The sequence below is a fragment of the Lycium ferocissimum genome, chromosome 3, assembly GCF_029784015.1.
Source record: "Lycium ferocissimum isolate CSIRO_LF1 chromosome 3, AGI_CSIRO_Lferr_CH_V1, whole genome shotgun sequence".
NCBI classification, from domain to species: domain Eukaryota; kingdom Viridiplantae; phylum Streptophyta; class Magnoliopsida; order Solanales; family Solanaceae; genus Lycium; species Lycium ferocissimum.
Genome location: NC_081344.1, coordinates 14736993 through 14753140, shown reverse-complemented (window position 1 = coordinate 14753140; position 16148 = coordinate 14736993). Strand labels below are relative to the sequence as shown.

The 16148-nt window shown below is 37.9% G+C and overlaps 1 protein-coding gene across 2 annotated transcripts; it reads left to right on the top strand.

Moving 5' to 3' along the window:
* The first annotated feature begins 1063 nt into the window (after positions 1-1063).
* On the top strand, positions 1064-14851 carry LOC132049820 (phospholipid-transporting ATPase 1-like). 2 transcript variants are annotated; one of them, XM_059440759.1, is made up of 9 exons: positions 1064-1183; positions 1548-3805; positions 7638-7989; positions 8251-9037; positions 9159-9282; positions 9510-9729; positions 12508-12966; positions 13070-13369; positions 14437-14851. In XM_059440759.1, exons 2-8 carry the CDS (start codon positions 2017-2019, stop codon positions 13269-13271), a joined length of 3933 nt encoding a protein of 1310 aa, XP_059296742.1. In that variant the 5' UTR covers positions 1064-1183; positions 1548-2016; the 3' UTR covers positions 13272-13369; positions 14437-14851. The 2 variants fall into 2 exon arrangements, with proteins under 2 accessions (XP_059296742.1, XP_059296743.1); XM_059440760.1 differs by having other exon boundaries at positions 1098-3805; positions 13070-13365.
* Positions 14852-16148: the final 1297 nt, after the last annotated feature.

Genomic DNA, 16148 nt, shown 5'->3' with positions numbered 1-16148 from the left:
TCGAGACCTTTTGCTTAAGGTTAGAATGATCCATTCATTTCATTATCACTTAGCACTAAAATGCATGTCACTATTAGGCAGTGATACATATAGTGGATTTCTGACTCAACTCGATGGAGCATCCAAGCTCGCTGATCGAGTCCTTAAAAGAGAAGGCAAGGCTAAGCGAAGTCCACGTATTAAAATTAATAGTATTTATATTTAAATATCAATTGAAGTAAGTAATATATAAAATCAAAGTACTAAGATAATCACAATAACCACTTCCGTCATACCAAACATTAAAAAGACGACTCTTATGCAAACATTTTCTTGAAATATAAGCAAACCGTAAGAAATCAATCTAAATCCTGTTTGGATTCACTTATTTTAGGTGCTTTTAAAATTAAAATTATTTTAAAGCATTTTTATAGTATTTGGGTAAATTAAAAAGTGCTTTTAAGTAAAGATAACAAAAATAAACCAAAAGTCATAAATTAAGACCCGTTTGACCATGAAAAATTTTCATTTTTTTCTGAAAAATTATTTCACTTTATTTGAAAATCAACGGTTGGTCATAAAAATTCCAAGATTTGAAAAACACCTAAAACCTTGTTTTCACCTTTTTTTCCCCCACTTTTAATACATTCAAACAACCAAATATTATTTGCAAAAAGTATAACCAAACACAACTCTATCTTCAACTCCAACTTCATAATTCCAAATAAAGTAGTAAAAAATATTTGATTTTCATAGCCAAACGCCTACTTAGAATTCCTAACTTACGACAAGCCCATCCAAACATGCTCCTATTAAACAAAAAAAGAAATTTATTGGATAAACCAAATATATAATAATAATATATAATAATAATAATAATAATAATAATCATAAAAAAGAAAGAAAGAAAGAAAGAATGAATGAAAAGGGGATGGAAGTTGGAAAAGTTGTGAAGTAAAAATAAATTGTCTTGCCGGTGGGACAAGGGGAGGTAGAGAACACCGACGAGTTAAGAAAGAAAACCCCAAACACATACATACATAATAAGCCGTTATTATTATTTCTCTCTCTCTCTCTCTCTCTCTCTCTCTCTCTCCCACTCTTTCTCTCTCCTCTTTCTGGCCAATCTCCATCAACATCAACATTTGTCCTAAACAAGAAAAAAAAAATTCAATCTTTATAATTTACTTTCCTACAAAAACAGGTTCTTTTTTTTTGCTTTTGTTTTGAATTAAGCTGATCGCAATACCTAGATCTGTCTTTTCTATTCTTATATTGCTTAATTAGATCTGTCATCTTCACTATTGGATTACATTGTTGGGGGTAATTACGCTTTATCTAAGGCATTTGGTTCCTTTTTTTTGTTTTTTAAATTCTGTTACTTTTTGAGATCTAGTTTGATCACTGTTTATTCAATTTTTTCTTCATTTCTTATGTTTGTGCCTTATTTGGCTTTTGGGTTTTCAATATTTGGTGGATCAAATGATAAATGCATCACCTTTCATATAAATCTGCTCCTTTTTTCTCTGCCACTTTCAGAATTTTGATCCTTTGAAGTTAAATTACAGGGAAAAAAAACATCTTTTTATTGGTGGGGTTCTTTGGAATCTGCAATCTTGAAGTTAAATTACAGCAAAAAAAAAAATCATCTTTTTTTTTTTGGGCTTCTTTGAAAGCTGCAATATCACAAGTTAAATTACAGGAAAAAATCATCTCTTTTTGGTGGGGTTTTTTGGAATCTGCAATATCACAAGGCTTTTTGAGGATTAAGCAAGAAATTCCATCAAGTATTGGCATAAGAATTGAGCACAGCTATTCTGGTTATAGATTGTTTGAGCATTTCAATAGCAAATCAAGATAAATAATGATTTGTGGCCTTTCCGATGTTCGTAGTCCATATGTTTGATGAAGGCATAAAAGGCAAGCTCAAGATTTTCAACTAGCAGGGGTTAAACTGTGGATAATTTAGGGATCTGAGATAATCTTGGGGTTTTAAGTTTGATATTTTCGTAATGCGATTTCATTGGAGGAGTATTTATGACTTCCGGCAAGCCATTGCTGTCATCGGCTGAGCCTTCTTCAGCACCAAGCCCTAATCATCATAATAACTCGTCATTAGGGATCTGCTCGTTGGGATGTCTGCCCCAGAATGTATCAGGTTCCGGTGATTTGGATGAGCTACCAGGGACCAATTTACGTGACTTGAAGGAGGAGGTGGAGAAGGGTAATCAACCACTAGAAGATACAAATGGGACAGTTGAGCTACAGTCGTTTTCATCAAAAAACACCTCACGTGAGAGGAAACGCTTTGTGTCATGGGGTGGTACCGAAGACCAACCGCACGAGCAAACGACCTTTGAAATATCCAGTGATTCTTCTAGGGTGGCTTCATCTAGAGCAGCGTCCACCCGGACGTCATCCCAGAGACATTTTGATGAGTCCAGGTCTTCATCCCGTGGCCAGGATAAGCTAAACAAATCCCAGAGGCTTCTTCAGAAAAGTATGCAGCTTGATAATGACTTGTTACATGGAAGTAACGCGAGGTTGATCCATGTCAATGATCCAAGAAAGACCAACGATCAGTTTGAGTTCACTGGAAATGAGATCCGAACTAGCAGATATACAATAATAAATTTTTTGCCTAAAAATCTCTTCATTCAGTTCCACCGGGTCGCTTATTTATATTTTTTAGCAATTGCTGCTCTGAATCAGCTTCCACCTCTTGCAGTTTTTGGGAGAACTGTATCTCTCTTTCCTCTTCTTTTCGTGCTTTCTGTGACAGCTATAAAGGATGGTTATGAGGATTGGCGAAGACACAGATCAGATAGAAATGAGAATAACCGGGAGGCTCTAGTACTTCAATTCGGCAAGTTTCAGTTAAAAAGATGGAAGAATATTAGGGTTGGTGAGGTTGTGAAGATCCTCGCTGATGAGACAATTCCTTGTGATATGGTGTTGTTAAGAACAAGTGATCCTAGTGGGATTGCTTATATCCAGACAATGAATCTAGATGGTGAATCAAACTTGAAGACAAGGTATGCTAGGCAAGAAACAACTTCATTAGCGAATGAAGTGGAGACACTTTTGGGAGTTATCAGATGTGAACAGCCTAACAGGAATATCTATGAGTTCACAGCCAACATGGAGTTGAACGGGCATAAGTTTCCACTCAGCCAGTCAAATATTATCTTACGTGGTTGCCAGCTGAAGAACACAGAATGGGCATTAGGAGTGGCAGTTTATGCTGGGCAAGAGACCAAGGCTATGCTAAACAGTGCGGCATCTCCCTCTAAAAGAAGCAGGTTGGAAACGTACATGAATCGGGAAACACTTTGGTTGTCTGTTTTTCTTTTCGTCATGTGCTTGGTAGTAGCAATCGGGATGTGTCTATGGCTGAAGGAACACGAGAAGCAGCTTGATACCCTGCCTTATTACCGGAAAATTTACTCTGAAAAAGGAACACATCCTGGTAAACCGTATAGATTTTATGGGATTCCTATGGAAACATTTTTCTCCTTTTTGAGTTCCGTCATAGTTTTCCAGATAATGATACCCATATCTCTTTACATCACCATGGAGTTGGTTCGCTTGGGACAGTCGTATTTCATGATTGGAGACAGGCACATGTATGACGATAACAGTAATTCAAGGTTTCAGTGCAGATCCTTGAATATCAACGAGGATTTGGGTCAGATACGTTATATTTTCTCAGATAAAACAGGAACACTTACTGAAAATAAGATGGAATTTAAAAGAGCAAGTGTGTGGGGAAAGAATTATGGGAGCCTTTCTGCTGCAGGTGCATCATCAAACACAGATTTTGGAGGTATGGTTATCAACTTATCATACATATTGTACTTTCCGAGCATAATTTAAATCTTTTAACCATATCATTAGCATTATTAAACTATGTACAGTCAACTATGTAGAATACTAGAAGTGTTTTACCTATTATGCATTGTGAAAAGGAATCGAAGAAATGAATGCAACAAAAGAACTTATTATCAAAAAATGGAGGTTTTAAGAACTAAAAGAAAGGAATAGGAATCCAGAAAGCAGAGTCTCTTTTTTAGCGTCGTTGATGTTAGTCTTTGATTTCACCGGATCAGAAATGTCAAATGGCTAATGATTGATTCCTTGATGGTGCAATCTTTTCTCAATTAAGAGTTTGTATGGACATATCTGTTCAAGTTCAGCTGCTTATTATATTTCTTGATTGTGACCTCACATTATGGTGTGTACAAACTAGATGCTCTTTACTAAATAACAGATTTGTAACTTAAGCCTCAAAAGCCCCAATCTGCTAATAGTAGTATCTGTACCTGTTGAAGTTAGTTTGAGCTTTGCTTGATGCAGTTCCTTACTTTCCTTATATTTGAGTTCATTAGATATTGTGGAATGCGCTCATTTTCAACTGCAATTGTACAAGCTATGCAAATCTTGTATGCTTTTATCTTGTGTATGGGTCGTACAAGTCCTGGACCCAAAGCCTCCAATTAGTTGACTACTTGACTTGTCTACCTAGAGATGATATTGTGCAGTGTGATATGTTTAAAATAAAAAATCCAATTTGCTTGACAATAAGTTCTCATTTTGCACCCGAAAATAAAAATAAAAATGAAACAACCGATTGAAAAAAAGAGAAAAATTGGTATGTATATTTCTTACATCTATCACCCAAGGGTGTGACTTACCCCCTGTTTGGATGGTGGTTTCCCGTGGTTCATTCATGTATGGTTTTCTATGAAACCATGTTTGTTTCTATTGTTCTTAAAATTATGTGGTATGGTGTTGTAAACCCATGGTTCATGAAATGTCCCAATTTTTGTAACCACGGATTTGGTGGTTTTTCCGTGGTTACGTATTTCATTTCTCCATTATACCCCACCCCCACCCCCATCCTACCACTCACCCCCACCCCACCCCTGCCCCACCCTCCACCATGGTCCATCCCACCCCACCCCTGCCCCACCCTCCACCATCTATCCCACACCACCCCCACCCTACTACTCACCCCCACCCCTGCCCTACCATCCACCCCTACCCCCAACTACCTCACTCCTCTGCCACCCACCCCAACCACCACCCACTACCCCTCACCACAGCCCAACTCCACCCCACAACAACTCACCCCCACCTTACCACCCACTACCCCCACCCTCATCCTACAACCACCCACCCCTCCACCACCCCACCCACTACCCCTCACCACCCCCACCCAATACCTACTTATTTTTTAAAGTTCCTACTGTATTTTTTACCTGAGTTTTATTAATATATATAAACTAATTTCTAATTAAGAGTTAAGGGTATTTTAGTAAACTTACAAGTTATTATACAATACCATAGTCAAACCAAACAATACAAATGTTATTAAACCACAACAAACGACACAGTCTATCCAAACATGGTGTTCATTAATACAGTACAATACAATACAACACCATACTGTACCATACTATACTGTACATTAATGAACCACGGGAAACAACCATCCAAACAGAGGGTTAGGGGTCAATAAAGTGGGAGGAGAACCATGAGGTCTCAGGTTCAAACCCAGTGGAGGCAGAAAAACACTTGTGATATCTTTCCATCCGCCTAAGCCTTGGCGGGTAGAGTTACCCGGTACCCGTGCTGGTGGGAGGTAGCAGGTACCAGGTGGATTATGGAAAAGTCGAGGTGTGCACAAGATGGCCCACACCACATCCATAAAAAGAGCAATATTTCTTACGTTCATAACATTTTTGTGAAGCAATCTTCTATTTCTTTATTCTGATAATCCAAAGGAGACGTAATGGTTTTGTTCTATGAGCTACCTTTATCTTGCTCCCAATCTTTTGTGAACTCAGACCCTATACAGTAAGTCAGTAACATAATCTATTGTTCTTGTCAGCATCCGATGAAATAAATGAGTAGCAATGATGAAGTAATGTTGAGTTCCAAATAATGTGGCTTCATTGACATAAGGTAATGACGAAAGTTAAGTGAGTAGCAACAATATCGCTTTTGAGCCCTTGATAACCAATAAACACACATTTGGGAGCTCAATTGGCTAATATGAACAAAACACGTGTCCAAAAAGTACGAGGAGGTAAAGAATATAACGGTATGTGGAAATAAGACAAAGTGCGAGACTTGATTCCAGACAACAGATGAATGCATATGATTAATCAAACAAAAGAATGAGGAGACTGCACCATGATAAGAATGCTGAGATTGTATGCCATAAAATTTAAGAGTGAGAGGTCTAATAATAACCCCATGAGATTTCGTAAGCCACTGAAATTTAGAAGATAACTATTTTTGTGTGTGGAGTGGACAATATTGGGAACAAATGAAGGACATGCTATACAACTAAGCTTTTAGAAAGAAAGAAGAGCTGCAAAGCATGGATGTTGCCGGTTAGCTCTCATATGGGTTATAGGGAAGGAGAGGGATAATACAGCTCTTGAAGAGATGGAAAATAACTTAGTACATTTGAGGAATAAGTCTTGTTTTTGGTTAGTTTCTGGTGGGCACCCATGAGGCCCTGTTTGCTTAGATGATTGGATGTCTTTTGAGAGAATGATGTTTTGTTTGTGAGGTCCTCTACTTTTTGGTATACATGAATTTGTCCCAAATCAATAAAATTATTACGTATCAAAAAATGAAATACTTTTGTGCATTGACGATCGCGAATGAAAATCCCAAGTTGATTTTATATTTTAGCATAAAATGTATGGAGGATGAAGAACAATCTTTCATTAAGAAAACCCAAATTCGATGCAACTGACTTTCTTGAATAGTCATCAATGAAGATAAGAAAGTAGCGAAAATGAAACGGAACTGAGTGTCCCAAAACATTTGAAGGAGTAAAGAGAAGGAGATTCTGCTCAATTATCTGGACCACAAAGAAAATAAAGCAAGTATGTGTGCCCAATTGACGCAAATCACGTTCTAAGGTAACAAGTGAGACAAATTAGGTACCTTTTTTGTAGTTTAAATTTAGATAAAACTATGATGAGCTGAAGTTCTTGGAATAAGAAACCTAACAATAGAGCGCTGGAATATTCTATGGAAAATATGGAACAATATATGGATTTCCTAGAGGAGTTAGGGGGTCTGTAGCTGCCCTGTTATGGCAGAGGTTGTATAATTTTGTACCATCTTGGTACTTTTTAGTAAACTTTACCTTGTCAGAAAAAATATATGTTCAGATAAAGTATTAAATTTTATTTGTTACTATATGTATTTAGATTTTTTTTTTTTTTTTTTTTTTTTTTAATTGAGTAGCTTCTTATCCCTTATTTCTTTTTGGTGCACCCATGAGGTTCTGTGTTAAATAGAAGATTGGATGTCTTTCACTGGAAACCATATATCTTTTTGTAGGTTTTCTACTTTTTTGGTATGCCTCTTGTATACAGGCGTTCTTTTGCCCATGATTTAATGGAGTTTATGTACTTAATAAAAAAAGCTTATTTAGTTAATTGTTGCTACTGTTCGATTCAATGATATGCCTTATAGAATGGGTAATTGAGCGCGTGCATATCTTTGCAGATTAAATGATATTGAAGTGCAAACTGCATTACGTTATGTGATGTTTCCTTTTGTGATTTCTCTTTTCGCTAGCTATGCTTGTGCTGCAGACCGGAAAATTACTCTTGTAATCTTTTGCGCAGAACCAACAGCTGCCCCTTCAAGTGGAAGAAAATTGAGGCTTAACTCAGAAATTCCAACTGACTCTGAACTTATGGAATTGTTACATATTGAACTAGCTGGGGAAGAGAGGATTGCTGCACACGAGTTCTTTATGACGTTGGCAGCATGTAATACCGTGATTCCTATTGTTACCCATAGTTCATCTTCATGTGCTGCACTGGATGAAGTGCATGACACCGTTGGCACCATTGAGTATCAAGGTGAATCTCCTGACGAACAAGCACTAGTTGCTGCTGCTTCTGCGTATGGATATACACTTTGTGAACGGACATCTGGTCATATTGTGATTGATGTCAATGGTGAGAAACTAAGGTAGTTGCTCTCACTCAAAGTCTCTAATATGTAGGTAGTTGCACATTGACGCTTTTTACAACTTCTCAAGTAAATAATGTGGATTAGTCTAGTAAGTGTGATGTACTCTATCTATAACATTGAAATGTTTACAAAGCATAATTTGTTTTCTCTCCTTAAATTTCACTTTGTTTGTTTTATTTTGTTGTAAATAAACCTTTTTCATGCAATAGTCTGTTCTCCGTCCTTCAGAATTGTGGACTGATTTATTGGCTGCTGCAGATTGGATGTCTTGGGACTGCATGAGTTTGACAGTGTGCGCAAAAGAATGTCTGTGGTAATCAGATTCCCAAGCGGTGCTGTAAAAGTTTTGGTCAAAGGGGCTGATACTACAATGTTTAGCATTTTAAGGAAAGACCACAAAAGCCACGACGACATACAAAATGCCACTCTTAACCATTTGAATGAGTACTCGTCTGAAGGTTTGCGGACCCTGGTTGTTGCTGCAAGGGATCTTACGGGAGAAGAACTGGAGGAGTGGCAAATCATGTATGAGAATGCTAGCACATCTTTGACTGATAGATCAGCAAAGTTGCGCCAAACAGCATCTCTTATAGAATGCAACTTGACTCTACTAGGGGCCAGCGCAATTGAGGACAAACTACAGGAGGGCGTACCAGAAGCTATTGAGTCTCTGCGCCAAGCAGGAATGAAGGTTTGGGTTCTTACTGGAGATAAGCAAGAAACAGCAATTTCAATTGGTATGTCTTGCAAACTCTTGACCTCAGACATGCAGCGGATCATCATTAATGGCACTTCAGAAAATGAATGCAAGAGGTTATTGTTTGATGCTAAGGTCAAATTTAGGGTAAACCCTGCAAGTTGTAATCAAATATCTACATGCCAGAGTGATGCAGAAAATGGTTATCACGGAGTTCCTGCTAGTATGAAGTCAAGTAATTTGCCAGAGCCGCATGCAAGAGAGGAAGGAGTTTCTGATGGACCTTTGGCACTCATAATTGATGGGAATAGTCTGGTATACATCCTAGAGAAAGATCTCGAGACCGACGTATGAACCTTATCTCCCTTCTAAAGCTTTATTGTGATAATATGCATTTTGAGGGTATATATTGCCTCTGTTTTTTCTATGTAGCTTGAGTCCTAATTGTGTGATTGCAATCCTTCCACAGCTATTCGACCTTGCAACCTCATGTAGGGTTGTGATTTGCTGTCGTGTTGCTCCCTTGCAGAAGGCTGGAATTGTTGACCTAATAAAGAGCCGCACCGATGATATGACACTAGCCATAGGTGATGGTGAGTTAGCTAGATCCGGTGCCTTGTCTGTATAAGGGAAATCTTATGTCAGAATCTTGGTTGGTTGTTGGAAGAATGCAATTCTATGATTTGTGCATAAAGTTTTGAGGTCATTTTTAGAGTCATGTTTTAAATTTTTGCATATGCATTGCATTACTGTTTGTTGAGATGCATTTCATGGGATGATTTTCTGCGTTTGTTTGCACCTAATTTTTTAAACTTCCTAGGGGCTAATGACGTTTCAATGATCCAAATGGCGGATGTTGGTGTTGGAATATGTGGTCAAGAAGGGCGGCAAGCAGTGATGGCATCAGATTTTGCTATGGGACAGTTTCGGTTTCTGAAAAGATTGCTCCTTGTTCATGGACATTGGAATTACCAGCGAGTTGGTTATTTGGTTCTTTACAACTTTTACAGAAATGCTGTTTTTGTTTTCATGCTTTTCTGGTATTCTTCTTATTCCTTCTGACCTGCATTCTTTTGTATGATATTGGGCAACAACATGAATCCCTTCCCTCTGAAAAGAAAATGAAAAGAAAAGAGGAAAATATACATTAAAATACCTATTGTTCAAAAAGATAAATAATTTTATTGATGTGGGAAACTCATGTATACAAGCATTATACCAAAAACTAGAGAACCTACATAATATATTAAGATAACTCTTAAAACAAGTCGTGGACTTTTGAGTTAGGTGCACGCCACGGGTTCGAGACCTGACACATCCGAACTTGCTGCAGACAAAAGTCTGGTAAATGGAAATGGGTAGAGGGCGCTCCAATTATCCACCGAGCTCGAACCGTACGACATTAGCCCTCAGCGATTTCTCATTATTAAAAAAAAAAAAAAAAAAAAAAAAGAGGAAACGAACTCTTAAACAAGTTGAATATGTACATTTTGCTTTTAAAAAAAAAAAAAAAAAAAAAAAAAAAAGGAAACGAACTCTTAAACAAGTTGAATATGTACATTTTGCTTGAGGAAGAGCTTGTGGCTGATTTTTTCTTTTCTTTTTTAGGCAAACGCATCACGTGCCTGTCTGAACTAGTTTTCATTTGTCTAATGCCCATTTGTATATTTTCTTTGTGAATTAACCTTATAATCTCTTTATTGGCTTTGTCTCTTGAGCATTTAAGATGTCAAAAGACTCTGATAGGTTCTGCTATAAGTCAATATTGTCCCTAGGGTAGATGATCAGTGGGTTAGAGAAGAGGGACGAGGGGCAGTTTCCAATAATCAAGGATGTATAGATTCTGAAGTCTGCTGGGTTTGGAAGAGCTGTTGCTTTACATGTGTGTTTTAGCATCCAATATAATGGGACTTTTGAGCAGAGATACTGAACAAAAGGAGTGTTTAAGGATGTTTTACTTTGGGTCAATTTCTGCTGTGTGACCAGAGGTCACTGGTTCGAGTTGTGGAAACAGCCTCTTGTAGAAATGCAGGGTAAGGCTGTGTACAATAGACCCTTGTGGTCCGGCCCTTCCCCAGACCCGCGCATGGCGGGAGCTTTGTGCACCGTGCTGACCTATTTAATGATTCATGGTTGAAAGTTGTCTCTGTTTAGTAAGGATTTTGAGTTCTGCTGGATGAGAGTGGCTAATCATTGTGTTGACTATGGATTGCTTCCTCATTCGTGACTGAAACATTTTCGGTGACGTGGTGCTCTTTATTCTAGCATTTGATTTCTCTTTGGGGTTGAGTTTGGTTATGGTGTCTTTGTCGAGATCTATGCTAGTTTTAGTCTTCTGTATGGAATCCATCTTCTACTTTGAAAAGGTTCAGGAACATTGATAATGCATTGGCAACCTAAAGCCAAGTTCTTCTACTAATAATGGTTAATTCTAACTGATACTTTCATTCTGAAAAAAAAAAAAAAAAAAAAAAAAAAACTCAACCGTGCTTGTACAGAAAATTGAAATGCTGAAATCCAAAGAGTACCTGTGGGGTGAAGATGTCTGTTGATATTGTCAACGCTATGTTCTGCGTATCAAAACATATAGAAATTAGTGATGGTACCAGTTGTGGAGCTGCAAAATATTCATACTCTGGTGCGGATTTGTAGATGTTAGTGGCAACATTACTGATAACATACTTTGGGGCTGCTGGAGAAAAAACCTTAAAGGTAAAAATGTGTGGCAGCCAGTAATTGACAAGTTGAAGAAAGGGTCAAGCTAATGGAAGAGGCAATATCTGAGGGGGGGAATTCATAGCTTAAAACTTGCAATTTCTACTTTACCCGCGTATTACAACATTTCCCTATTTCGCACGTAGAGGACCTTGTTTGATAGGAAATGATGAGACTTGCTTATGTGAAGCAGAGGAGGGGGAGGAAAGTATCATTGAGTAGATCGAAAGAAGATTTTAGTTCCTGTAAATTAGAGGAACTCGGGATAAGAAGATTATCGATGTTCAGTGTAGCACTGTGGAGCAGCATTTTCATCATATCTTTTGTTTCTTGCATTTCTTTCAAAATTGTTCTGAAAAAATGACTTTCTTGAGCCGAGGGTCTATCGGAGACAACCTCTCTACCCCACAAAGGTAGGGGTAAGGTCCACGTACACTCCACCCTCCCCAGACCCCACTTGTGGGACTATACTTGGTATGGTGTAATATAGCACTGTGGAAAGCAGTTAAGGAGTTTGTGCAGGCAGATTTTCTTGATGCTTAAAACGGCTGGCCTGAATCACCGTACAATACGACATTGATGCCAAGGGATCCAAGAAAAGAAGCTTTTCTCTGACAATAGTGTCTCGTGACCTAGAAGGCGGAGGAAAATTTTAAGCTGAGTTTGCAGTTTATGTAACAGGAGAGTAGAAAGCATATTGGTTATTTGCTTCTTTATTGTCACTCTTCTCAAAAACATTGGGTCTAATCTCCAGATGGTTGATGTGGTTTTTTTTTTTTGTGGGGGGGGGGGGGGGGCGCTTGTTCTTTAGCATCATTGATAAATTTTACCAAGGAAAGGAACTCCGCGAACTGGGATAGAGAGAATGAGTTCTTCCCTTTGTAAGCTGTGCCTTCGACATGCTTTTGCTATGCTGAGGACACATTCTTACTATTTGTCTTCTACATGCTGAATACTTGAGTTTATTTATCAAATCTACAATGTTTGTCATGCATTATTGTCCCCTCTTCTTTTAGTTGTCAAATTCTCGCGTTTGATGATCTAACACTAAAATTATAATGAGTTTGTCATCTGACCATATTCCTATTCTTGGTAATTTTTAGGTACATACTGTATGCAGCCTTTTCTACAACATCTGCGTTGACAGATTGGAGTAGTGTGTTTTATTCTCTCATCTATACTTCCATACCTACTTTAGTTGTTGGTATCCTGGACAAGGACTTAAGTTATAAGACGCTACTGAAGTATCCAAAACTCTATGCTGCTGGCTATAGACATGAGAGTTACAACATGAAGCTGTTCTGGATCACAATGCTTGATACAGTGTGGCAGAGTCTTGTACTCTTTTATGTACCGGTGTACATCTATGATCAAAGCGATATTGACATATGGAGTATGGGTAGCTTATGGACAATCGCTGTTGCGATCCTTGTAAACATGCACTTGGCAATGGACGTGCAGCGGTGGTTAATATTTACTCATATGGCAATATGGGGGTCAATTATTATCACATATGGCTGCTTGGTGGTGCTGGACTTAATACCTGTCTTCCCCAATTATAAGTTAGTATTTCCTTGTGAAGTCCAATAATATTGGTTCTAAGCATTTTTAAAGTTATTGAGGTCTATGGCATGGTACTAACTTAATTCTTTTGTCTTCTTGCAGTACAATCTTTCAATTGGCAAAGTCGCCTACTTACTGGCTGTCAATTTTGCTTATTATAGTTTTGGCTTTGCTTCCTCGCTTTATTGTCAAAGTTATAAACCAAAGTTTCCGTCCTTCAGACATCCAGATTGCTAGAGAAGCAGAGATCACGAAGAAAAGCCACAGCTATTTTATGTCTAAGACAGATCATGATACAAGCTAGTGTCTCCTGTTTATGTTGTCAATCACCCTATTTGGTGTAGCTTCCTTGAGTTTCCCTCTACTTGGCTTCCTGTGGCGTGCAGGATTAGAAGTAGGTAGGTAAGTCATTTTACTCCTGTACAATTAATTTTTTTTTTTTGTCTGTCCATCTTTCTGTATCATGCCTATGATGTCCGTTATTTTTTTTTCTTGAGTTGGAAGTAAATAATAACTCTTACCTTTAGGAATTTTTTCTCTAGTGTTTCATTAGCTTTCCGTATTCACTATCATCTGGTTATTATAGATCATTTTAGAGTTAAAATAACAGTTAAGAAAGAGGTTGGCAGCATCCTGTCACAAATTATTAAATTATGCTTTGGAGAAGTGTTTGCTAAAAATTACCAATGCCATCTTTCTGATTCCTGGCATTGACATCTACCCTTTTTCAAACTATATCAAGTGAGTCAGTAGTGTAGGGATGGAAAATTTGTTATGATACGGTTTTTACTTTTGCTCAGTTGGTGCTTGGGGAAGGGGGAGGCTAAGAAGAGTGAAGACTGGAAAGAGCATGCAATCTGTGACATCAACTGTTGTGTCCCACATTAGTTTAGGCAATCCTCATCTCATGAGCTAGCTTGAGTTAGTCCCAGTTTCATCTTCTTAACATAGTATCGGATTGACACCCATCCAAATTGTTGGTTTATCCAGTGTTGGCCCCTCATGTTATTGTTGTTCATGCTCTAGATGTCTAGTCCTGGGTGTGCCGGGAGAGGAAGGTGTTAAGTATCCCACATTGGCTGAGAGAACGGATTGTTGTCTCGTTATATGTTCATAGACAATCCTCATCTCATCAGCGAACTTGAGTTAAGGTCCAAGTTTCTTTTTCTTAACAACAACAATTTGCAACAATTGTACATCAAAAAACAAACCAAAATCCGTCATGTTGGTTGTGATATGTGCTTCATAATAGTTTCTGTATAATGCATGTGTTTTTTTTCCTGGGTATGGTTCGTTGCATGTTTAGTTTTAGCTGTAGCTTGTGGGATGATCTGTGAGTTCTTTGGTTGCTTCATAGTTCATACCTGGTAACTTACATTTGCTATGGAAAGCCATTTCTCCATGGAAGATATTAATTTTGAAGATATTAATTTCTCCATGCTTATGATATCTTCTCATAAATGCTTCAGATGAACTACCCAACTCAATGTCAGCAGGTGAAATTGGTGACAGTGTGAAAACGAGATGGCGGAACCATGTAACGAAAGATAGGGAAGCGAGGGTTAACTCAGCTAAGTTTGTCGAGAATGGAAGAACAGCATAAGACACGCATCTGGTTGAGGGGCGACGGGACTAATGAAGGTTTTGAATGTTTTTTGTTATTTGTTGTTGATAACTATTGGGCTGTTTTCCAAGAAGTAAAAATGATAGGCTGCTTGTTAGGTATTCAGCTTAATTCCAGCAATTCGTATAAAGAAAGAGAAGAGGAGAGAAATGCAAGTGTATCATAGTTACCTGTAAAGATTGAGGTTTCTTATCCTTATATCTTGTAACAAATTAAAGGAAAGAACTTATCCACGGTTCATGAACACACGTCTTTAAAAATCTGTCACCCCTCCTTTTATTTTAGCATGCTCAAAGTTCTCTCTGATATAAAAAAGGTTTACATGTTGAGTCAAGGTGTAAAGTTCTTATTTTAATAAGAGCAGCCGTTGGTTTGTTAGCTCTGAACAGGGGGCTAGTTTGAGTTGTTTCACAGTGTAGTTGATGTAGTAGTTAACCTGTACTGGAATGACAAGTTCTCCTCTTTCTTCTATCAAGACCCAGGTCTTATTAGAGCAAAGCTGCCAGGCCATTATCAATAAAGTTTTTGAGCCGCTGAAACACTGTCTGTACATGACCAGCTAAGGCTAAAGTTCCATTAAAGAGCGTTCTTACGTGGTAGAACCTCTTCAAGCAATATAAGGTTTTCATGAGGCTGAGCTTGAGCCACCATCCAAGCACGAATATCGCCGTTTTAATTATCACGTGACATTTATTTCCATTGGATTGCATATGAGTGCCCACTAGCTTATAGATATGAACAATGGAACTGTTTACCCAAAAAACTTTTGTTTGCATAAATGCATAGTAATCAGAGAAGATAAACAATACCTCGGGGACGTGTTTCCTTGTGGAGGTCGAGGATCACAGTTGACGAACCCCACTATCATATACTATCATAAAACCCATAATTTAATGAACTAAACAAATTCCCTTATTAAATCTGAGGCTTGTACTTGCCAAATTCTTAAAATTGTCCTTCCGAAGTCCTAACTACTCCTTAGTCAACCTGCCAACCCCCTCTCTCCTTTCCCCCCCCCCCCCCCCCGGCCCAAATCCAATTAAAAAAAGAAAAGAAAAGAAAAATTAACACTCCAACAGAATATAATTTTTTTTAATAATACAGCAGTGTGAATCTTGATGCTCTGTCCAAAACCTTTCTCACAGGTAAAGGAAGTCGGCATTAATGCGTTAAGGAAGTCGGCATTTAGCATTAATTAGCATATGTGTGAACACTGATCATGAGCAATTTAATTACTTCTCTCTCAATCCTGCTATCTTATTCAACCCTTTGCCAAAAGCTTCACATAAAGAAATCAGCGTTTGACATTAATTTGCATGTGTGAACACTGAGAATGAGAATAGACAATATTTTTAGACCACGTTATGTTGGTAGCGATGATCACTCCAAAATCTAAAGTGTGAACGTAACATGCTTCTCACTTCAAACGTAAGTCATCCCGTCTCATTAATGACATAACTTGCTCTCTACATATCGTCTTGATTTAAATATGATTATGAATTAGATCGTTCTTTAATGGGTTCTTTGGAGCTATCCCAAACATGCATTTGTATGTAA